At 39.7% G+C, this 25,561-nt stretch overlaps 1 protein-coding gene across 5 annotated transcripts in view; it reads left to right on the top strand.

Moving 5' to 3' along the window:
• The window catches only part of Fhod3 (formin homology 2 domain containing 3), a 401,480-nt gene that overhangs the window by 211,691 nt on the left and 164,228 nt on the right, over window positions 1-25,561 (top strand). For all 5 annotated transcript variants that reach the window (XM_048363540.1, XM_048363541.1, XM_048363537.1 and 2 more), the window contains exon 6: window positions 24,639-24,733. In XM_048363540.1, the coding sequence (XP_048219497.1) occupies window positions 24,639-24,733 (95 nt within the window). The remainder of the gene's footprint in view (window positions 1-24,638; window positions 24,734-25,561) is intronic.

Raw genomic sequence — 25,561 nt, forward strand, 5'->3', positions numbered from 1 at the left:
ATATCACTGTAGCCAATGAAGTCTTAACACAAAACCTATAAAATGGCTTTGGCATGTTTTATAGGCTTCGGGCACATAGTAGGTGCTTGCTAACTATGTTGCATAAATGAATGGTTAGTTCTGGGGCTTCTCCCAGATGAGGTGGCTGCATACCTGTTTTCTGTCTAAGGTATAGTTTTTGTGCTCTCAGAAGAGCAGGTGGTGTGTGAGGCTGAAAGGCAGGGCTGCTGGAAGCAGGGGTGTTGTTGGAGACACCAGGTAGGACTTAGTGTGGGCTGCCTGCACTCGCACTCCCCTGTAGCTCAGCCATGCTTGCCTTCTGGGTAGTTAATGAGGAGGCGTGGACACTACCTGCTCACTACCTGTCAACTTTCCTTTTTTTACTTCTTGTTTGTTTCCTAGATAATTGCCTGTAGTCTGTGGGTAAATGCTTTATTACTTGGGGTCAAAGCCCAGGTATTTTTCCCAGCCTGATGAATCAGGTGGCGTCTCCAGGTAGCTCTTGGTGTTAAGTGCCTGGCACCTGAGTCACTCAGCAGTCCTGTGACTCCAGATGCTGGCCACGGCAGCAGTTTCCCAGTGCCTCTGGACTTGGCAAAAGTTCTGGTGAACTGGAAAGGTGGCCATCGTCTGAAAAGAGCCAAAAGAACTGAGCAAGAGGGTGAAGCTAAAACCCAGGTGAGTGGGAGGAAAGCCAGGGCATGGCTACCATGCTCCTTGTCTGGTGGAATCGCTCTGGTCATTGCTGCTACCTCCTCCTCCAAAGGCTTTGCCTAAGGGTTGTCTTTGCACAGAGCAATGGCTACTGTTCCTGCAGTCGAGGAACCTTTAAACACAGGTGCTTTACAGGTGAGGCTTACTCTAAAACACAGAGAACAGCCTTTCTTTAGGAATTAGAGATTTTTTTTTTAGACCAAAACTTTAGGTGAATGATTTAAACTTCTTTCTAAGTTTTCTCAGGTGTAAAAGTTGGTTTATAACACAGTCTACCTGGTGTTATGAGGAGTCAAAGAGGCTATGTGTTGTCGATTCTAGTGTTGGTTGTGTAGGCTTTTACTTGCTTGACTTTTGAAGTGTGTTGTTGTTCATCCTATATCCTCTTCTCACTCTCCCTTCCCTTTTCCTCCATTTTCCCTTTCCCTATATTCCTCCTCCTTTACTTTTGAATAACCAAAGTTCATTTTGTGTCCAGTGAGGCAGGACCTGATTGTGCAGGAGGGAGCAACACAGACATGGTTCTGCCTCTTGGAACTTTCCATTCTGTCTAGAACGATAGACAGCAAATAATAATAACAACAATAATATGGTAACTATATTATTATTATTAGGAATCTTAAGTAATTAATAAGAACCGGTGATTACTGCTTGAAGAAAGCTCAAGCAGGATGCAGGACTGGGGGCTTGGGTGTGTGGGTGGGAGCAAACATTGTTTTATACAGAATGAACAAGGAGGGACTCGTGGACTCTCTCTCTCTCATTTTCCCTCTCTCTTCCCATTTCCCCCCTCTTCCTTGTTTCCCCTTTCTTCCTCTCCTTTCTTCTTCCCCCTTCCTTTCTCCTCTCCCCTTCCTGCTTCTCTCTGTGTATTTGGTGTGTGCATGGAAAGAACCTTTTGTGGATCATACTTTTTCTTTATGAGGATATTGTTGGAAGAAAAGCTTGACCCAGGTTAGCAGAAAAAAACACAGAAACATTTGGTGTCTATGGATGGTTGTCTCCCATTAGGTAGCAGTGAGTGCAAACTGTTAACTCTTTGGACATGTAGGCACAGGTTAAGCTTTACAAAGCACTGTCTTTAGAAGTATGCTATTTACTAAGTTTCTACTCCTATACCAGGAGGAAGGCAGAGGAAAAGCAGGGCTTTGAGGTAGCAGCTTGAAGGTGTTGCTGAGGGTTGCCTGGGAAACAGAGTACACTCCCAGTGAGAATTCCTTCCTAAATCTATGTGTATGAGAAGGCAGCAAGGGGAGCTATATGCACTGGAAGCTCTATTCATCTGTGTAGTACAAGGTGAAATTATGATTCATCTGCATTTGCTTAGGCTGCTGCTGCTGAGAGACTTTTTGACATTGGCCCACTAGGGATTGCTTTATATCCCTGATATGTTCACTGTCCATTGGCACTTGGGCAATTTTTTTCCATGTCTATTTTTCTGATCTTTTGTAATAGTTTCTGGTATTTGCACTTCAGACTTTCAATATTTCATTTAAAAAATTACCTTGGGGGGCTGGGGATATGGCCTAGTGGCCAGAGTGCCTGCCTCATATACATGAGGCCCTGGGTTCGATTCCCCAGCACCACATATACAGAAAACGGCCAGAAGTGGCGCTGTGGCTCAAGTGGCAGAGTGCTATCCTTGAGCAAAAAGAAGCCAGGGACACTGGTGAGGCCCTGAGTTCAAGCCCCAGGACTGGCCAAAAAAAAAAAAATTACCTTGGACACTCTTACTGCAACTTGGAATGTGTTTGGGGCACTGCATGCTTTGGGCTTTGGTACTGTTCATAAGGATGGCCTTCTTTGGAGTTCTGGTTTTGTCACATGGTGGCCTGTTGTTTCCTTTATATTGTGGCTTTAATGAGCAATTTTAGGAAGTTGCTACAGCTCCACTTCTGGGCTTTTTGCTGGTTAATTGGAGATAAGAGTCTTATAGACTTTCCCACCTGGGCTGCCTTTGAACTGTGATTCTCAGATTTCAGTTTCCTGTGTAGCTAGTTACAGGTGTGAGCCACCAGCACGCTGCTTATGTTTAACTTTTTAAAAGTATTTACAAATATCTCTAAAAGGGTTGTACTATTTTTAGCTCCATGGTAGTGTGAATCCAGTTCCCTTTATCATCTGATTTGCCAATATTTCCCCCATTCTGTAGCTATTTTTTTATTTTCTTGACAGCATCTTTCAAAGATCAGTCATTTTTGACATGCACTTTTGAAGAAGTCAAATTTATCAGTTTTATTATTTCTTACGGATTGTATATTTAGTGTCATATATGCCCAGACTGGCTTCAAACTGTGAGTCTCTTAGATTCTGGGATAGATAGGATTACAGTCACTTCTTCTTATTTTAATATTAGCTTAAACTGTAGTGTTAATGATTTCATTCTTGGTATTAGTAATCTGTATTTTCTGATCAACCTTCCTAGAAGTGTTTGAATTTTGTTGATCTTTTCAAATAACCAGGCTTATTTTCTTCTTGGTCTTGTTTTTCTTATTTTTTCTCTGATCTTTATTTCCTTTCTTTTTGCTGTGAGTTGAACTTGGTTTTCTTTTTTTAGCTTCCTAAGGTAGAAGCTGTTGATTCTAAGTTTGATTTTAAGTTTTTATTGTGTATAATATGGTGTGGTGTGTGTGTGTGTGTGTGTGTGTGTGTGTGTGTATGTGTGTGTAATTTTCTGTGCATGTATTGCTCTTTATCAGTATATCCCATGCATTTTAATATGTTTTCATTTCATTCATTTTCAAAATATCTTCTAATTTCTCTTTTGTTCCTTAGCCCTAGGATATTTAGAATTGTGTTACTTATTATGAAAATATTCGGAGATTTGGCAGATATAATTCTGGTTTTTGTTTATAAGTTAATCCCTTTGTAATCAGAACATGCCTTATGTGAATCTTGTAAAATTCTCATGGGTCAGAATCTGGTCTCTTCAGATGAGCACATCAATAGAATGAACATTCTATCGTGTAGAATACTCGATAATCAATTGGGTCAAGCTAATGTAAATACTAATTTTCTGTCTATTATATAGATTAATGTGAGATGAAATGTAAAAGTTTTCAACTGTTAAAATTTCTGTTTCTATTGCTCCTATCCACTTTTTTCCCCAGAACATTTGCAGCTCTGGTGTTCTGCATGTTTGGTTAAGATATTGATGTATTTTGCATTATGAAATGGCATTCTTCATCTCTGCAATATTGATTTCTCTGAAATCTATTTTGCCTGGTGTTAATATAGCCACTCCCACTTTCTTTGAATTAGCATTAGTGTGGCTTATTCTTTTTTCATCCTTTTAATTTCAGCGCTATTTCTTCATATGAAAGTTTGATTATTATAGTAATCATATAGAGCTTTATTGTTTTATCCAATCTAATTTTCATGGTATTTAGTGTGCATTTAATGTGACTTATATTTAATGTGGCTTAATGATATGCTTAGACCAAAATCTATCATTTTACTGTTTGTTCTTATCTGAAATGTAATTTATCTTTTCCTCGTTGGTGGACTTAAAATTATAAAACTATGAATCAGAATTTCCCTTCCCCTTTCTTCCTTCCTTCCTTCCTTCCTTCCTTCCTTCCTTCCTTCCTTCCTTCCTTCCTTCCTTCTTTCTCTCCCTCCCTCTCTCCTTCCCTCCCTTCCTTCCCTCCTTCCCTCCCTTCCTTCTTATTATCCTTTTTTCTTTTCTGTCTTTCTCCCCCCCTCTCTTTTTTATTTTTCTCTTTCTCTCTCTCTCTTTTTTTTTCGGGGGGGGGGGTGCTGGTCTTGGGGCTTGAACTCAGGGCCTGGTTGCTGTTCCGCTTTTTTTGTTTTGTTCTCAAGGATAGCACTCTACCACTTGAGCCACAGCTCTACTTCTAGGTTATTTTTGTGCAATTGGAGATAAGAGTCTCTTAGAGTCTTTTTGTGCCAGGGTGACTTTGAACCACAATCCTCAGATCTCAGCCTCCTGAGTAGCTAGGATTACAGGTATGAGCCATTGGCAGTTGGCTTTAGAGTTTGTTTTCATGAATTTTGGTACTCTAGTTGGGTAAAACAGTTTACCTAGGTAGGAGAAATAAGAGAGTTATTAGGTCATTGCTAAGAGGAGCCTTGGGCAGCTGAGCATAACAAACTGGTGCTAGTGCATTGCTATGAGGGTTGGGGGAGGTTTATTAATGTGAACCAAAAGTGTGCCCTCTGCTGGTAGGGTGGGTAGACTCAGGGAATTTTGAATTAGAGGTTCTGGGACCTCAAGCTTTTATTGAGATCTGCAGAGATAGAGTGGTCAGTCCTGCAAAACAGGATTGTGTGTCATCAACTCCTTCACAAGGTAGGTGGGAGGTGGGGGTTGATCTTGGGTATTCAAACTAAGGCTGTTATTTTCTGTGGGCTCCAGAAGTTGTGGGGCAGGAACACCCTGCTGGAGGTCACAAGTCATTCTGTTAACATCAGTAAGTCTAGGTTGCAATTCCTTATCAGCATCTAAGACCATGGTTCCCAGCTATCAGGCTTCCTAACTTGCTGACTAACCTCTCCAGCGCTTTGTTAAAATCATGGTTGCTTTAAAGTTTATAGTATGTAACTAACTTACCACAGACTTTGCTCAAGTGGCATTATGCCACTTTACATGCAGTACAAGTAGCTTACAATAAGTGTCACTTCCGTGCCTTTTCACATATTTTACCTGTATTATGTGCCACATAGCATGCTATTTTTCTGTTCAAGCAACCTGTTACCTTTTAAAGAGTTCTAAACAGTATTTAAATTTTTTAGTTACATAATTACCTTTTCTGGTGTTACTTACTCTTCTTACAGATTCATACTTCCACCTAGCACATTTTCTTTATTCCTAAAGGATTCCTGTGGCACGGAATTGTGCTGAAAAGAAAAGAAAAAGAATTGTGTTGATAAATGATGCCACTTTTGAATGTGTGAAAAGTCCTTATTCCACCTTTATATTTCAAGTGTATTTCTTTCATTACATTAAATAACACCATTCTATTTTCTTCTCTGATGATTTCTATCATGAAATCTGCTATCATTCTTTGTTCCTCTCTATAGGTGTTTGTTTTCTCTTTCATTATTTTTTCTTCTTTATTGTCAAAGTGAAGTACAGAGTGATTACATTTTATATGTGTAGGGCAAGTACATTTCTTATCCAACTTGTTACCTCCTCCCTCCTTTTACCCATGCCTCTCCCCTCCCCATTTCCCTCTTCCTCCCCTTGAGTTGTACAGTTGGTTTACACCAAATGGTTTTGTAAGTATTGCTGTTGCAATGGTTTGTCTTTTTATCCTTTGTCTTTTGATTTTGGTATTCCCTTTCCCTTCCCTAGTTGCAATACACATATATACGGTATCCAGGGTACTAAGATCAGTTACAATGATAGCAGGAGTAAAACTACAGGAAGGGAATATGAGAGAAAAGAAAAAAAAGGGTATGGTTTCACATGGCATGTTGAAAATAACTACAACAATGATATACAACTTGTTTCCATATCTTGGAATTCATTTGGTTTAGCATCATCTTATGTATTCATACGGGCATCTTCTGCTATGACTTTTCTAGACATGTACTAATTATTTATTTCTTTTTATCAGTAGTTTTGATCAACTTATGATCCAAATTGGTGTTGTTCTCTTCTTGCTTTTGTTTGTTGCTTCCAGAGCATTTTAGATCTGTTGGTTTATAATTTTCATAGAATTTGGAAAATACTTAGCCATTATTTAAGTTTTTTTTTTCCTCCTCCATCTTTTCTCCTTCAGGGCCTCCAATAACAGAGACATTCCACAACTCTCTGATACTCTGTTTATCTTTAAATTAACTTTTCATTTTGTGTTTTAGTTTGGATAATTTTTCCTATGTCTTCAATTTCACAAATCTTCAAGTTTTTTTGTCATTAGGCCATAGAGTGTAATTTTCATCTTAGGTATCAGTTTATCACCTAGAAGTTTAATTTGAGTGCTTTTCATGGACTTTTTTTTTTTTTTTTTTTTTTTTTTGCCAGTCCTGGGCCTTGGACTCAGGGGCTGAGCACTGTCCCTGGCTTCTTCCCGCTCAAGGCTAGCACTCTGCCACTTGAGCCACAGCGCCACTTCTGGCTGTTTTCTGTATATGTGGTGCTGGGGAATCGAACCTAGGGCCTCATGTATCCGAGGCAGGCACTCTTGCCACTAGGCTATATCCCCAGCCCTTTCATGGACTTTTGAATATACAGAATATTGTTACAGTAATTGCTTGATAATTGTCTGATAATTCTAGTATTGTTTTCAACTGACTATTTCTCTATATTAGGGTCATATTTTCCTGCTTCTTTGAAAACCTAATGCTTTTTTTAAAAAAAAAGTTCACTAAACTTTTAAGTTATTTTTGAAAAATATTTATTTTTATTAATTACTTGTACAAAGAAGGTTCTATTCCACAAGTCAGGTTATAAATACAGTGCCTCTTCGCTTCCTGGTCAGGGAACTAAAAAAAAAATGCAATGCCCCTTGATCAATGTTACCCCTTCCATTGATCTCCCCAACTCTCTCCATCTCATCCCCACCCTCAAGTTATCTAGTTGTCTTTGAAAATTGAATTCTACACACTATCACTCATCAACTTGTTGCATACTAACATTTTAATATACTTATAAATGTTTATAAAATTTGTTCAGGGACACATGAAACTTGGACATTGTCTAGCCTATTACTTTGAAGACTGTTAGGTTGGACCAAAGAAGTCAATCTAGAGATAATTATTTCCCATGAAAAAACCAATATTCTTGTCAGGGCTTTGTTCAGTGCATCAATAAGAGGTTTTCTAGTGTGGTTGGGGATGGCTCTGTACAAGTGCTGGGTTATAGTAGGGCTTGTTTCCTGGCCTCAGGTGTGTGGTTGCACCAAGGAGCATTTTGTTTTGTACTCTGTAGCTTTCCAAGTTCTTTCTTTAGGCAGGTCTCACTTCTGTTTTGTTTGGGAAACTCTGCTTTGCTCTCTTAGTTTGGGGAATATAGTGATCTTTGCAGGCTTCCCCTTCCTAGTATGGTGTGAGAATCTTCTCAGATTAGTGATCTGGGTTCACCTCCTCTCCCAGCTCTGTGGGATACCATCTGTTGTTGCTTATTGTCTTCAAAAGACTGTTGTTATATTTAGTCTAGCTCTTTGCACGTTTCAGGCAAAAGGGGAAATTTGATCCCTGTTCCTCTCGGCTAGAACCAGCAGTTTCGCAACCTTTTGTATTTAAAATGCAGTGGCCATATGTCATGATTCACAAGAACATGATGAGACTTTTTTTTCAAATTTTTATTATCAAAATGATGTACAGAGAGGTTTGATCAGACTTTTTGACCTAAAAATTCTACATCTGGGGATATATCTGAAATAACTTTCAAAAGCAAAAACAAAGATGTTCCATAGACCAAAATATGGTGAGTCTCATTAATTATAATGGCTAATTAGAAGGAATGTGTGTTTAACAGAAGGAAAGTTAGTTCAAATGAAGACTTAGGTATGCAGTTAAATACTGCAGATTTATAGTTCTGAAGATTTGAATTTTTTAATGCTAATGAATTTTTTAATGCTCATATTACATTCATGAATGATATATTAATATATTGCATGATATTTCATTGTTACAACCTCATGCAAGTACACATTCATGAAAACAAAGACTCAAAAGAGACTACAGCTGGCCTACTGTACTATGAGTCCAGTATCCAAGGATTTAACCATATGTGCATAGAAAATGTTCAGGAAAACACTGTGTCCATACTACTCAGAGACTTCTTTCTTGTTCTCTAAACAATGTAGTACAATAACTATTTACATTGTATTGGGCAAATTAAATTGTATGGAAGGATGCATATGAGCGATACACAGATACTGTAGCATTTTATGGAAAAGTCTTGACTCTTGGCCAAGGATTTTGGTATTTGTAAGAAGTGGTGGAAGCAATAACCTCACATAACAAGGATGGCTGTGCACAGTTGATACAGGAAAAAGAGAGTTGAGTTTTTCCTTCTCACTTTCAAGAATATATCATTGTGTTAGAATTTGTCATTTGGGAAGTAATTTGATAATCATTCATTTTACTCTGATACTAACATACAAAGAATATGGAAAACAATAGGATAAACATGTATACCTGTGGGCGCTCCATTTCACCTTAAGAAATTAGAATTAATAGCATAATTGAAGGTCTCACTGTAGCATTCTACAATTACATATTTCCTTCCCCCCAGAAACTACTACTTTGCTGACCCCTGCACATATTAATCTCTAACTCCCATGTAGTACTGTTTTTATGTCTGTAAACTTTTGATAAAAGCATCATGTGCACTTTCAATGATTTGACATTGACACTTTGCTGTATTTAATAGTGCTATATTTAATATTTAATTATTACATAATTTTGTTGAAATGTAACATTTCTGGATGCATGGTCTCATGACTTATTTTCCTTCTGATGGAATTCAGTTGCCTTATTTATTTTTTACTGTTACAAACATTGATGCTACAAAAATGTTCTGTGCCTTTCTCCCCATGCAGTGTATTTCTAGGTTAAAATAGATAGGAATACAAAAAGATGCAGGCTATGGGGTCAATAATTACGTTTGATGGAGTTAGATTTCATAATCTTTCTGGTTTTATTTGTTCTCTGGAAGGAGCCAGGCCACATATCTCCAGGTCTGTGTTAAAATTTCCCCATATGGTTCTTAAACGGAAAAGCATCATATGTTGCTTTGTTAACTGAAACTTCAATGTGAACCTGGAACCTTCCTAGTTAATCTGCAGAGCTTTGCCTTAGTTGTGTAGCATTAGGGGAAATCTGTTAGGACTTAAGTATTTATTTTGGCACCACTCACTAGTGATGCCGTATGTATAAATCACTGGACAGTGCTGCTCTTGGAATTTGCCTGTTAGGCCTACCTTCGCCTGAATTCCTCTGAACTGTATCACTGTGGAGCTGCAGGGCTTCCTGCCTGTACTCTGCTCAGCTGCTGGTACTGCCTCCTCTGACCAGTTGTCCTGTTGTCACTAATTTCACATGACGGGAAACAAAATCACCTGACTGTAACTCAGTATTGTGCAGTATCTTCTCTGTCCTGACCTTCTCCTGGGACTACTGTCAGTGATCTTTCTTACTGGTCCTTGATGGTTTCTTTGGGTAGGATTATTCTGGGCCTTTTACGGTTCTCCAATTCAGGATGATCTCAGAAAGGTCAAATGATTTCAGACTCTTCCAGCCTTTGGTCACCTGGCTTTCCCAAGTCTACCTCCGATCCTCTACCCAAAAGCTTTGTTCATCCTTTGCAGACTTCTTCCTCCGTTTCAGTATGGTGTCCTGGCTCAGAAAGAGGAAGATCAAAATGAACAGCAGTACTGCTTGTGAGATCAATCTCTCTTCCACTGAGAAGGAAGCTGCTACATAGGTTCAGCTGGCTTTGTCCTTGCTCTTTTCTGACTAATCAGCTACAGTGGGCATGTGATTATTGTAGTAAGCAATAATAAGCAGTATTGGTCACCTGCAGCCCTGCCAATACTGGTACCTCCCCTTTGTCTTTCTACACTGCGTTTTAGTACCTTGCCTGGGAAGTTTCATAGTGTGATGCACAACAACTTTTGCTCCTCCCGCAAGATTTCTATTCTCTGAGGATGCATCTATTTTGGTTCCTTCTCTTCACTGTCTTATTTTGATCCAGACAACATGAGCTGGGGAAATAGCATGGCTGGAGACTGTGACCTTAAGTGATTGCTGTTAAAATTCCTTCTGAGGTAGGCACTGGTGGCTCATCCCTATTATTCTGACCATTCAGGAGGCTGCAATCAGATGATCATGGTTTGAAGCCAGCCTGGACAGAAAAGTACACAAGTCTCCATCTCCAATTAACCAGCAAAATGCTGAACTAGACATGTGGTTCAAGTGGCAAAACACTAATTGTGTGCAGAAGGCCAACCAAGAGCATGAAGCTTTGTGTTCAAGCTTTACTACTGATACACATATGAAAAACAACCTTTTCTTTTGCAAATTATGCAGAAGGATAGTTCCCATTCCTGTGGGAGAAGGGTGGAGGCATAAGCTTTGTTAGCATGAATCACAGCACATTAACCTTGCAGCACATTCCTACTTGAGCCTGGTCTCTTGCTGTCTGTACCACATGTATATATGTTTCTTTCAGAGCCTCTGAAATCATATTCCTTGTAAAGAGAATTTCTTTACTAGCTTGCTAGTCTAGTTTTTTAGGAAGTAACCCTCCATTGTGTCTCATCTCAGTGAGATGGATTAGCATGAAGAAGGTATGTTCATACTGTCTGTGTTCTACACTTAACTCATGAACTCTGCTGCTTCCTTTTGGAGCATATTTTAGGCTGAGTTTTATATCTACCTGCAAGAGCCCAAAACATATCTCAATGACAAACTTTACCCAAATGGTAGAGATGTAAACCTTGTATGAAGGTTGTTGAGGATGCTGGCACCATTGATGATGGTAGAAGGTACCACTCTTTAGGAAACTATCCACTCCTTTATCGTCATCTCCCACAGCCAGGCAGTACTAGTCGTCACTTGAGCTTGCACTAGACAGTAGCTTTAATGGTCATTAAAGTCTTGCATTTGATTTTTACTGCAGTCCCTTAAGACCTGGGTTGGTTTGTTTGTTTTTCCCCAGTGGAGTAATTTGAAACAGCAGAGGTCAGGCCACTTGCACATAGTTGCTTGTTTGGAAAGAGGCAATGCCAGGTGGCTTCAACCTCAAATTTCTTTGGCTTGGAAGCCCTGGCTTGCAGCACCTCCCTGGCTTAACTCCTGCTCTTCCCTTTGAGGCTGTGATGGACCAGGGCTGTAGTCAGTCTTCATTCCTGACTACCCCAGTGCTCTGTTCATTTGACCAAGGTGGTTCCTCCTAAATGGGTTTGTCATGCCTGTCGCTTCCCAAATGCTGTGACTCCCTGCAGGAGTGAGCCTGTATATCAGTCCTGAGGAAAGCCACAAGGGTTCTACCCAAATGGAAGGCAGCACCTTTCACAGCACGTTGCCTGCTGTGCTGAAAAGACTGGAGTAAAGCCTGTAGCCGAGCCTTATGGTACTTTTCAACCCAAAACTTCTTTTTGTAGTTCTCTGTGTGTGAAGAACAGCTGGGTTTTTGGCTTTCAGTTTAAGGCAAATATTTAATTATGGAGAACAAAGCAATATTTGTGAAAATTTTCCATCATTTCCCTATAGAGCCTTTGAAGGCATGAATTTTGAAGGCATTAACCTTCCTGTATACTTATCTATGGCCCATGCTCTTGTGAGCACCCATAAACCATTGCAATATGTAAATGACCTTTGCTCCCAAGAGCCAATTTTCTTATTTCTTATTTTTGTAGGAAATTTGCGGTCTAAAGTATTTGTTCAGTTTCAGTAGTTGATGACATGTGCAGTGCTTGTGTATTTATAGAATTGAAAACAAAATAGTAAATCACCAACAGCCAGTAATGATCATTAGGATGGCACAACAGTTCACTTCTAATAAGCGTATAATTACAGCTGGTGGGAAATAGCTATTTCATAGATGGAATCTCCAGTATGAGCCAAGGCAACAGGATGGGCGGTGATGTGTGGCCTTGAAGGCAGTATCTTGCTGCCTTGCTTAGCTCTACAAGGGCTGCACTAGGCCTGAGCTTATTCTGCGTAAGGCAGAAACACTTCTAGCCCTTTTACTGCACAGGTCCAGGTGAGAAGAAGGCCACAGTCATACAACATTACACTTAACATAGTTTTTTCAAGGTTTGTCCATGTTGTATATATTTTAAATGCTTCTATATCTATTAATGTGCATTTGAAACTTTTTGAAAGGCAGGTAATAGAGAAGATACGCATAATGAACAGATTCAATCATTGTTTTCCTCTTTTAAAGGAAATACCAATTTCCTTCATCTTCCTTTGAGTACTATGAATTTAGAGTTCACAGGTGATTATGGTAATGATAGCAGTGGTTTTGGTTCTTTAATTAATGTGCATGTCTCAGTATTTGATTTTATGAAATACATATAAAATATTAAAATACAGGAAGCAAGTTTTTACCATTTATAACTAAGCAATAGGCCAGTGATGACATTAATATTCAGGTTTTGGTTTTTTAAGTCCCATTCTTGAAAGTCCAATTTTAGCGCATTCCAATGTAGTCACAAAGGCCCCTGAGAAGAAATTAGATAAAGGATTGTTTTGATTAGAAATACTGACTATGTGACTTGAATTTAGGATACAATATAATGTTTGAGAGTTGAAATTTGGAAATGGTATCCTATCAAAACCTGCATCGGTGTGTACCTTGTTAAACACTGATGACACCTGAGAAAATTTTCCAGTCATTTGAATCATTGGGAGAAAAAGGCTGGGCTGAACGGGACAGTGCCACCCTATCTTGTTCCTATGCCCAGTTCTCTGTCTCCTGGAGTGTATTCAAGGTTGTCCTCAGACCATTGGAACTTTTCCTATGTTTGCCTTTGGTCAAAAGCAAGTGGTGATATTTTGAGCCCAGCTGCAGAGTGCTTTGGAACGAACCCGAAGAGTCCCCTTCAGGAATGGTTTGGTTTTGACTAGTGTTTCCCACCACTGTGTAGGAGACTTACCACTGAGCATCATAGACATCAACGTCAACTTCACACCCACAACCTGTCAGGTCAGGCAGGTAGTGGAGGTGGGATGGGAAGGGGTGAAGAGCAGTGGCCCAAGGCTTCCAACACAGTGATCTTCCTCTGGTGGCCATCCTGGGCACCCTGACCCCAAGCTGTGCCTCGCCAGTGACTGGGATGCTCCCGGAGATAAGTTTCTTCAGCCTTTCATGGAAGCCAGCAGCAAATCCACGCAGATCGGTGTCGTGAGATGAATATTCACAGAACTTGGTAGAATTTTAGCAACTTAGTAACTTTAGTCAATTTTTTAAAATGCTTTAAGATTGTTATTATAAAGGTAGCATACAGAGGGGCTACAGTTACATAAGTCAGATAAAGAGTACATTTCTTTTTGGATAATGTCACCCTTTCCCTCCCAGAGACTCAACTGATACAGAATTGTATCAGTCCAGAATTATATGTAAACACCTAATAGAAGTTTGCCCCCTAGTGCTGGATAATTCCCACTACATCCTCACAAGGGCTTTAATGTAATGTTAGGGAAATGTGGAACTTTGGAGGTGTTCAGATTTGAACACTGTCTCTCAGATGATACAGTAGAAATCCAGTGGTGAGTTAGCAAAAAATATTAGCAAGAACTTTCTCGGGCATGATTTCTCATGCCTTGGGCAGTAGAGTACCTGTCTAGGAAGTACAAAGCCCTGAGTTCAAACTCCATTCCAGAAGAGAGAGAGAGAGAGAGAGAGAGAGAGAGAGAGAGAGCGAGAGAGAGAGACCTGTGCACACTGGTTTCCTTTTACTTCCCTTCTAGTCACCCAATCCCTCAGCCTATAGGATTGTGTGGCCCACATTTGTGTTGCTCACATGTAATCCCAATTTGGGATCCAGCTTGGGTCCATTTATAGTCCTGTAAGGTAGCTTACACATTTTGGCATGGGAAATGGTGGAGGTATCATGCAAGCCAGCTTGTCCCTGGGGCCAAGTCCTTTGAGTTTTGCTGGATGCTGATATGAAAGCAAGAGAGACTGTTCACATGTTTTTTTTTTACCCTCAAGCTCTGGACAATCATCTGTCTTCTACCAGTAAACTATGTCCCATCTAGAAAGATAGGGCTGGGGATATAGCCTAGTGGCAAGAGTGCCTGCCTCGGATACACGAGGCCCTAGGTTCGATTCCCCAGCACCACATATACAGAAAATGGCCAGAAGCGGCGCTGTGGCTCAAGTGGCAGAGTGCTAGCCTTGAGCAAAAAGAAGCCAGGGACAGTGCTCAGGCCCTGAGTCCAAGGCCCAGGACTGGCAAAAAAAAAAAAAAAAGAAAAAAAAAATAGAAAGATATGCTTCTTTACATCCTCCTTCCTGAAATCATATCTAATTAATCAGGTGCCTACCAGCTCCATGCTTCTTCAAATTTTGGGAGTTTATGAGCTCCATCCCACTTACTTGCACTAATTACTCTCTCCAAACCTCATGTCTCTCGCCCCTGTCACCCAGTAGTCAAACATTTATGTGTACACACCCTGTCTTAGATGCTTCCTGAATGAACCCTCCCTAGCAGGAGCTACATTTCCTATAACATTGGTGACGCCTTTGTCACTGAGGTAGGGGGCCAGACTAGGTCCTTGTGGGAAAGGCCAGGGTGCTCTTGAGCACATGGGACTGAATAGGACCATGCTGGCTACTGCTGAGTGTGCAGAGTCCACTTCTGATTTATTCTATCTCTGGCTCTGAGGTGCCTTTAGGGAAGCTGTTTGCTTCCACTGCTGTATCATTGGCTTAGGTCCTGGATGATCATTATAGAACAGATAGTTAAAATAACTATTTGTCTTTCCACTGAGAAACTATGAGTTGGCCAAAATTATTTATAAGCTCAACACCTGTTAATCTATTGCATTGTCTTCATTCCTTTTTCTTATCTTAAAAAAAAAGGGGGGAGGGGAGACTTATACAATGGGAAACATCGAAAAACCTCTGAAGCTCGTAGGTAGAGACTTCCACAGCCTGTGCTGCTGGTTGTAATTTCAGCTATAGCTGGTGGGAAAGTGAATGAAGAGGCTAGGGACAAATCAGTCTTTGGTTTGGCATTAGATGGAAGAGGAGGAGGCAGAGTTCTTGGCTTGAGACATCTTTATAGGAAGGAAGGTTGTGACCGCAAAGACATATAACAGTGTTCTGTTTCAGGGCTCCTAGCTGGAGGAGGACTTTCCTTCTCAGAGTTGCTAATTAAGCTGGTGGAGATGTTTTTTTTTTTTTTCTTTTTTTTTTCTTTTTTTTTTTGCCAGTCTTGGGGTTTGGAATCAGGGCCTGAGCACTGTCCCTGTCTTCTTTTTGCTCAAGGCTAGCACTTTGCCACTTGAGCCACAGCGCCACTTCTGGCCATTTTCTGTGTATGTGGTACTGGGGAATTGAACCCAGGGCTTCATATATAGGAGGCAAGCACTCTTGCCACTAGGCCATATCCCCAGCCCTCGTGGAGATTTTTTAAAAACATCTTTGGAAAGGGGCCACTCTAGGGTGGAGAAAGATGATTAGAGGTAAGGAAAAGTGAAATAATTAGTAATTTCTCCTAGAAGTATGCTTTAGGAGCTTTGCATTGTAAATACTTGCTAAATGATGGCAAAAAACTCAAAAGTCTGACACCTTCTTGGAGTTCTTTGTGCTGATTAAATTCCTGTCTGTAGTCTGCATTTGGCAGCTTAATTCTCCCTCATTTTCATGCAGTAATTGGTGTCAAATGAGTATTTCTTTGACAGTTGCCCTTGGGGACAACTGCGCTGGGACCTGTTATTTAGTGCATGCAATTAAGTGGAAGAAAATAATAATGTGGACTCCAAGGTCTTCATTGAGTTCTAAGAATGTTGACATTATCAACCTCTTTTCAGTATTTACAGGGAGAAGGAGCGTTGGTGAATAATGAGAGTTAGAGATCAACAAATTCCATTTTGTTATTAAGAACAGTGAATTTTAATGGGATGATGAAACTAAGTTGAAATTCCTTCTTCAAGATGAATGAGTCCTTCCCAGAAGATAAGGTTTAAGTAGTAGCAATGGAAATAGCAGTTTGTCAGAGCCCCAGTCTGGTCTGGTTGAAGGAAGCATTGCCTATCTTCATGTTTGGTGTTGCTCAGAAAGAACTGACTGTGTTCAACAGCTTGCATTCCCTTTTGATGGGCAAGTCCCATATCACCATCACCAGAAGCCAAGTAACCAGAATTTTATATTGTGAGAAATGGTTAGTTTGTGGTAAAATATACTTATAGGCATAAATATGCTGTAGAAAAATGAATTTAATAAAAATTTAAAATTAATCCAAGTAACAACTAATATTTCTTGTAGTGTAATATTGCCCTTGTGGTAAGGAGGTTTTTTTTTTTTCATATGACTGACTTGTCTATTTTTTTTTCCATTTTAGTAGAAACAGGAGTTTTTATTCCAGTTACATTTTCCAATGAAAGTTATCTCATGCAATGAAACAGTCTGTTACAGAGTCAAGCCCATTTTGCTGGCTGTGGGTATGGCAATTACTGAAATGATGCTTTCTTTGCAAAGTGTAAAGAGTCTATTTGTGAGATGGCCAGATAGGAGGAAGAGGGAACCCGAAGTCTCAATTCCACCTACCCAAGAATAAAGCTTAGAGTATTGATAAAGAAACATGGTGGACTGAAACATGAGAAAATATTTAGTGGTTCACATTTACATAATTGGATATCACAGCTCTTCATAGGGGGATGCTTAGAATATGGTGATGGCAGTGTACTCTGACTCTGGAGTTTGGGACATCCAATGTCCAAGATCATCCACTGCATGCTCACGCAGGCCTACATGAAGAGCTGATGGTTTCAATTAGTTTGGGATAGAAAACATGGCATTTAAGAACCCGATAAACAACTCAGGCCATCATTACCACCATTGTGACCCATGTGCACCAGAGGTTAGTTATTACTTACAGCAAAGTAAATGGACTATACTGCTCAGCCTGAGATCAATATAATTGGTAGTGGAAACAAAGAGCTACAGACAAGTACTTCCTACTATTATGAAGAAAGCCCAAAAGATGAGAAAGGTCCCTGAGAGGGTTCATTTATTTGATGGCAGAACTGTTGGCTCAAATATGCAAGTGGATATTTTAGTTTAAAAACCCAAATCTTATCTATTGTGTGAAAAGCCTAGTTTATAGCAAAATATACTTAAAAATATGCTATAATCAAATTGAATTTAATTATAATTTTAAAACATTAAAAATACTTAGACCTAAAAACTATTTAAGTCCCTTGTTGCAACTGTTATGGGCTTAGAATCTTTGTGTCTGCTTGTGGAATACATGTGACCTTCATTTCATTATTGCATAAAAAGTGAAAGGAGAGTAGACGAGAGGGTGGTTTTAAAAAATGACCCAAGTAAAGATCTTTTGTCAAGTTTCTAAGTTTATCTGTTTTGGATAGGGTAAGAGGGGCACAGAAAGGGTGGGACAAAGGGTGAACAAAGGCAGCAGCAATACTCACTAGACATTATGTTGGAAGTGAACTATACAGCATGTGTGTAGGAACAGGAAGGAAAAACTGGGAGAAAGCAAGGGAAGAGGCGACACTGTTCAAAAAGAAATATACTCTTTACCTGACTTATTTAACTGTAACCCCTCTGCCTCTGTTTATTACCTTCATAATAACACACACACACACACACACACACACACACACACACACACACACACACACACACGACCCAGGACAGTGGTTTTAAGAGCTATTTGTTCCAAAAGTCAGGTTTTTCCTGCCAGGACGGTATTACTTTTCCATTCTCATTGGCATTTTTTTGGTATCTTCAGCTGAAGGAAAGGCCATGAACAAGCAGGTAAATAAATAATTTGAGAGTGTATTGTTATGTGTCACCAATGTGTTAGAAACTCTTTTTTCTTAAAAGAATCTAAAGTGTGAGTAAAATGTAGAAGTAGAATACTTGCCTGGTATTGCCAAGGTTGTAGTTTGAGCAACAAGGATGAATTGATTAATTAAATAAATAAAACAATCAAGCCTGGCTATCCCTGGCTTGTAGAAATGAATATATGTTTTCTATGTGCTTGATATATGATGTCATGTAACTAATTAAACTTTGATAGGCTTGGAAGGGAAGCCATGAGATGACAGCAAAAAGGCTTGGAGACACAGGATCCCAGACAGCCTGGGCACATAGCCCAAAGGCTGGCAGGTCGATGGGGAGGGGGAGGGGGCTGGAACCCTGTCCTGAGTCAAGAGGGAGGTAGAATGTTGCCCTGGCCTCAGCTGAAGAGTTCAGTGCATTGGAAATTCAGTGGCAACAACACCTACTGTAGGTTGGGGAAAAGGTGGGGGGTGGGGGGAGAATGAAAAGTGGGAGACTAGTTGGGGCCAGCAGTTCCCCTCATTCTGGAGCAAGAGTTGAAGCTAGATCTGCAGCAGTACTGGAAGGAAGAGAAGGTGATTCAGAAGGGAATATAAATGAGAGAATTAGGTGACTCACTAAAGGTAAAGGATGAAGAAGGGAAGGAATCTGAAATAGTTGGGTTCAAATTTATCAAGATGAAGAACTACAGGGAAATACAATTCTGCCAAAATTAGAACAATCTTTCCCTTAACATGTGGTAAGCACTCTATTTTGTATTGTGTTGACTGAAAACACCACCTTACTGGTTGAGACCCATTAAATTGATTTACCCGCTCAGTATTGTAGTGGCAGCTATATAAAGAAGGGGCTGTTGCTGAAGTCCAATGGCTGGGTGCTGTGTTTGTTTACAGGGCCCCTCAGCACTCCTGAAGTAGTTGGGGTGGGGGGTGCCAGTGGGAAGGGGAGAGCAGTCAAAACTCTTCAGTTACTGCTCTGGCAAAGCCACAAACAGTGACCTGTGGTCTAGGCAAGACTTCTGTGGAGTTCCTTGGAGTTAAGGGAAGGAAGAGAGGAGTTGAAGGAATGAGGAAGAAGAAAGCAAGCAAGAATCGCAAATCACAGGCTTAGCCTGATGAGGCTGGACTCCGAGCAGGTCCTAGCCTACCTTCCACATTTCTGCTAAGGTCATTCTTTTGTAGACAGCAGGAACAAGTTCCATTTTGGGGGGGAGACAGACACACACACACACACACACACACACACACACACACACACACACGGATAAATCTGGGAGAGCTGGATGCTGTGTAATCCTAGCTCTTTGGGAGGCAGATATTGGGAGGATTGCAGATGAGGCAAGCCCAGACAGAAAGTTCACAAAGAACTTACCTCAACCAATAAGTGCTGGGCATAGTGGTATGTACTGACATTCTAGCTATTTTGAGTGAATAGCAGGGTCAGAGTCCAGACCAGCCCCGGGGGGGGGGGGGGGGAAGGGGGAGGGGGGAATGTGAGATCCTATTGAAATACAATGAAAGCAAAAAGAACTGGAAGCATGGCTCAAGTGGTAGAATGCCTGCCTAGCAAGCACAAGTCCTTGAATTCAACACTAGCACTGCAAAATAACAAAAGCACCTGATGAGAAATCCATAGAGCTACTACGCAAGGATTCACCCTAGTGAATGGCAATCAACAAATAGTGGAGGAAGACTAGAATTTGAAATGGCGTGGAACGTACTTTTAACATTTTCTTCTGGTCTGGACTTAGATCAGCCCTCAAGCCAGAGAGAGCATTGGTATGAATGCTGACTCCATAGGAAGCCCTCAGCTCCTTGTTTGGACAGGAGAGAAGGGATTCCATGGAGGGTGTGGCTATAGTCACAGAAAGCAAGTGACTTAACAGGATAATGTGTCAGCTTTGGAGCCCAAACACTGAGTCTCCGCGGATAGTAAAGTCATAGGGCCTCAGTGTATAGTAGAGAAGAAGCAGCTCAGGAAGAAGCAGCAGGAATCTGTTCTCAAGTTTTGTATGAATCCCAGGGGTCCCTACCTACTGTGCTCACACGAATACATGCCCTAAACAGCATTCCAAAGTCTCTAGGAATCCAACAAGAAGAGAGACTACATAGCCTAGGCTCCAGGCTGGCCACTTAAATGGCACAGGCAAAGGCTTTGAAAATTCAACTGGGTTTTGGAATCGTAGGCTATAAGAAGGCAGGTCAGAACTTGCAGCCAAATTAATTGACCGTTTAAGTAAAAAATGCCAATGGTTTCTATAATATTTAAGCAAATGCTGGTGTTTCATAATTTTCAATATTATTCAGGATATAAACCAAAATTACCTGGCATGGAATAAACTAGGAGAATCTCACATTGCATGGAAATAGACAAATTGACAGTCTCTGATACAAATACTGTTATAAAACTGTTTTGTAAGGGTGGACACTACTGTAATTAATAGAAAGATGGAGAGCCCTATCAAAGAAATACAAGATTAAAAAGAAAGAAGAACCCAGTGGAAAAACTACAAGTGAAAAATATAATATAAAGCTCACTAAATGTGCTCAATAGCAGATTGGAGGATGATAGGCATAATTTCAAATGCAATAATAATTAAATGAGGCTGGTCTAATCATAGTAGTTAAAAGATCTTATCAGAATGGACAAAGACTCAACTATAATAATACTATAGATGGCTTAAAAGCAAAAGGATAAAAGTCCTGCAAAAATTAAAATATAACTATCATATATTAATATATGTTTATAAATAATATAATCACATATATGAAAACCTCAAATGTATTTTCTCTCTTGCATATATGCATCTATGAGAAAAACACTATTTTGTGCAAAAATTTTCTCAAATTGGACCACATAGTTAAACATTAAAAGTTACATAATTTCTAGGAGAAAATCGTGGTAACTTTGAGTTCTGCATCTTGTAAGTAGAGGCCATGGAAGGTTAGGTGCTTAACCCTGGGTCTTTTAGAAATGTCGAGCTTGTGCTTCTGTCTGGTACATGATTGATGTTTGCCCTTGGTGAAGTAGTTTGACCCCAAGAAGTACCTTATGTTATTCCCATTCATTAAATACCCACTAAGGCTCAGACATTGCTAATTCCATCCTACATCCCTGAAAGTGAGTCTAATAGTGCTAGCCTCTCATTTTAGAAATCAATTGAAGCCCAGAAAAAAAAAAAAATCAGTAAATGTATCTAGAGCAAATTCCTTCAGTGTCAAAACAAGAATGCCCCCTTCCTGCCTATTTTATTATCTTAGCAGTACTAGAATTTGAACTCAGGACCTCACACTTAATAGGCAGCAGGTGCTCTTACCTATGCCTTTTACATAGCTGGGATTACAAGCATGTACCAACATGCCAGCTTGTTTGTCAAGATGAGATCTTACAGACTTCTTCCCCGGCATGGTCTGAATGCACAACTCTCTCAATCTCTGTCTTCCAAGTAGTTGGGATATGGGGATGAGCCACTGCACCAATCCTTACTCCTACAATCCTTAGCTTCTCCTTAGACCTACATGTCCCCCTACCCCTCTAACTCTCTCAGCACCCTCCACTGTCTTGAAAACACAAATCACTAAGTTTCCTGGCTCCTGTGATCCAGATATATGCTTTAAGGGTATTTTTTTTTTCCCCCTGTGCAAGTTATATTAGGTCCACCTTCAAATTGGTGGGTCTGCACTTTGGGATCCTAATGCAGTATTCACCCACTTGAGTCTCTTTAGCACCATCTTGTGTCTAAAGTGGGTTTTGCAGGAAGTTTTTTTTTCCGCCCCCCCAGCATCAGGGCTCTGATAAAAAGGATCTAGTAGTAGGCAAGATTTGGATTATCAAAGTATTATGCTAACTCAATCAGTGCAATCAGAAAGTTAAATTGCATTTAGCATGGAGTTTACAATGTGATACACTAATTAAATTCTGAAGGGAAATACCCCAAACAGTCTAAATCTTCATGTGCCATTCCCTTTCTAGAACAGCCTCCCAGACTTTCCAGACATTTATTTGCCCAGTAGCAGAGTCCTGAGCAGTTAGAGAAGAGGCCATTGAGCCAGGCTGCAGCCTTTCCAGAGAGAGGCCCTCTTGTAAGGCTGCACCTTCCAGAAGGAAGGCTGAAAAGTTCAGTGATCTGTCCTCTACCTCCCCAGGTTTGTTTAGTGGAAGATGATAAACAGTGCTACAGGATTGGCTTCTCCAACAGGGGGACTCAGAACAAGGAAAGGAACGCAACCCCTTCTCAGCCATTCCCCTGTTTGGGAGGGGAGGAGGAAAGGGAAAATTGGAGCAGAATGTATTGAATTTCAGATTTCTTCCGTGAATTAAAGGCTGGATTTCTATAGGAGGAAAGAGGTGGACTTGTCAAAGATTCTACACCGAACGGTGTCATCAGTGAAGTTTGAAGTTATTTGCTTAGCTTCTCTAGCATATTGATAACCTATTTATTTCTTCTAAATATCTTTGCCAATTTAGCAAAGATGCAATTTTATTGTGAATGAACTATTTTTGTTACAAACCAGCTGATCTCTTTTTAGAAAATACTCTTGCCTTCTTTCTCTTGACATTAAATATTTTATCAATTTGCATAAACTATGTATATAAGAAATTACTATTTTATCATGTTATATGCATACTTTTCTAGCATTATATTTTTTACATCAAGCTGTTTTCTTGATAGGTTAGATGCATTTTTCTCATTAAGAAGAAACATGTGATTATAATTGTGATCTCACAAATTTTATGAGCTTTTTGTGTCTGTATTACTCACAAAGAATACTATTTATTTGTTTTCAATCATTCTGCCTCAACTATTATTCATGTCCTACTAAATTTGCTTGAAATTTATAGCATTATTCAAAAACGATTTCTGCTAAGTCACCATTAACTAGAATTGAACCTGTCATTTCCAAATATATAACATCTGTTTTGTTCAAGTTATGCTGGAAAGTTTTTTGGCGTTCTTTTGGTGATGGATCTTGAACTCAGGGCCTGGGTGCTGTCCCTGAGCTTTTGTGCTTAAGTCAAGAGCTTTACCACATTGAGCCACAACTCTACATCCAGTTTTCTGATGGCTAGTTGTGTTTTCTGTGACATCATATTATTTGTATATGTAGAATTAGAGCATCCTATTTTGTGCTTTTTTGTTTTCAATCAATGCATATTACACACATTGTTTTTGATAACCTACACATAAAAGAATAAACGTCTATCGGTATACTGAAATGATTTTCTTATGAGACTATGAACTATTTTCATTTTACTCTTCTGGATGTTCCAATTTTCTAAAATGAGATTTCCTCCTGTTACCAGCTAAACAAAAATTCCTAAAACATGTGAATGGCATACAAGTTAACTTTACTGATGAACTATGATTTAGAAGGTTGGCAAGGTGTAAGAAAGAATAGTTAGGTGTATGAAGCATTTCTGTGGATATTATCTACAACACCAAATATTTTGAACAACAATTTGGGCAAAAATTCTGCAAATGGAATTAATACACGTTCTTAAATAGCCTGATTTATAGTCTCTCTCTCTTTCTCTCTCTGTTTCACCAGTCCTGGGGCTTGAACTCAGGGCCTGAGCACTGTCCCTGGTTTCCTTTTGCTCAAGGCTAGCACTCTACCACTTGAGCCACAGTGCCACTTTTGGCCCTTTTTGTTTATGTGGTGCTGAGCAATGGAACTCAGGGCTTCATGTGTGCTAGGCAAGCACGCTACCACTAAGCTACATTCCCAGCCTGATTTATATTCTCTTTGTGGAGAAAAATGACGTTAAGAATAATTTAAGACTGGCTGTAAGATCCATACTTTCTTATCATTTTTAATCAGATCATTTAAAATCAGATTTAATCAGATCATATTCATCATTTCTGATATTTTTAAGCAGAAGAAATTACTCACTGCCTTACGTATGAAATTGTAATCCCTCTGTACTTCACCTTGACAATAAAGAAATAATAAATTAAGAAAATAATCTTTAGTGGGGATGAGAAATGGTACTGAAGCGGGTATTTATTTTTTATTTTTTTACTGAATGGCATACAATTGCATTAGCTCAGGATGGTTCCATATAATCTGGAACCTGCTGACCCCAGGCTGGGTCTCTGGACAGGTTGTTTCTGACAATTCACATGTGTGCTTGGCTCCAGTGGGAAGCTACAGCCCAGACACCACCTCATGATTATCTTTGCTTTGCCTAGAACCACATACACGCAGATGTGGAAAATATGCATGCATTTGTCCACCAAAGTCTACAGAAACAAGGGTTTGACCCCTTGATTGTACCTTTAAGATACCAGGAATGCCCTGGGTATCTCTTTGCATTGAAATTGAGCTCAGTTTATATCTAATTGACTTTCAATGTATTGAACAGTATCAAACAATGTATCAAAAGTATGAAAATCTCAATTGTCCTTGGGATGATCAAAGGTAATTTTTTTTTGTTAATACTCCTTTGCTTTTTCATTTTCTAGCTTTGGGCCAGATAATGTTGTATGTGGATGGAATGAATGGAGTCATCAACCACAGTGAAACCATTCAATGGCTCTACACACTTATTGGGTCAAAGGTAAAAGAAAGTTCTGGTTGACCTTGTTCATTTTGCAGATCATGTGGTTATCCCCTCTGAGATGTTTATTCACAGAAAAAAAAAATCTTATTCAGCTATATTTAAGTCCTATCTCAATACAAATGAGTACTGTATAGATTTCATGATACACTTAAATTGCAACTAGCCTATGAAATTTTAATGCATTTTCTATTTTTTCTTCTCTTAAGCTGTAATCAAATGCCTTTATCATCCTCTGCTTTTAATGCTTAGTTTAAACATTAGGCCATAAATGTAGTATTGACGTACTTCCTGCATTTCATGTTCCTGTATATTAAGGTACTTACACATATTTCAGTGCTTTACATATGCATGTGTAGAATCTTATCTATAGATCAAAGGATTTGAGATTGCCTTTCAACTTTTACATCAATGATTAAAGTAACCAATATTTATCTAAAGATGCACACCAGAACACATGCTAGGTGATTTACAAGCATTATTTTATTTAATTCCCATGAGATCTCTATCAAGTAAATAGCATCATTCTCCATTATTCTGAGGTTAGGGACATAGTGTTTTATCATGAGAATCCAAGTAAAGTCCCTGTAGATCTTGGCTTATAATCACTTAGTGATGGCCGTAGCTAGCAGGTCCTCACACCCTTCAAAGCAGATCCACCTCATTTCTCCAGACATGCAAGAGCCAGTGCAGATCTCTAGCATGGTCCATTCTAGTTTTCTGGGGCAGGGGAGGCAGTGGCAATGTGCAGAGGAGTAAGGAGGGGTCTTATCCTGACCATATGCAAATACTGCCAAGATGGAGTGGTGAGTGTAGAGTGATCAGTGT

This window comes from Perognathus longimembris, chromosome 15 (genome assembly GCF_023159225.1).
Source record: "Perognathus longimembris pacificus isolate PPM17 chromosome 15, ASM2315922v1, whole genome shotgun sequence".
In the NCBI taxonomy this organism is placed as follows: domain Eukaryota; kingdom Metazoa; phylum Chordata; class Mammalia; order Rodentia; family Heteromyidae; genus Perognathus; species Perognathus longimembris.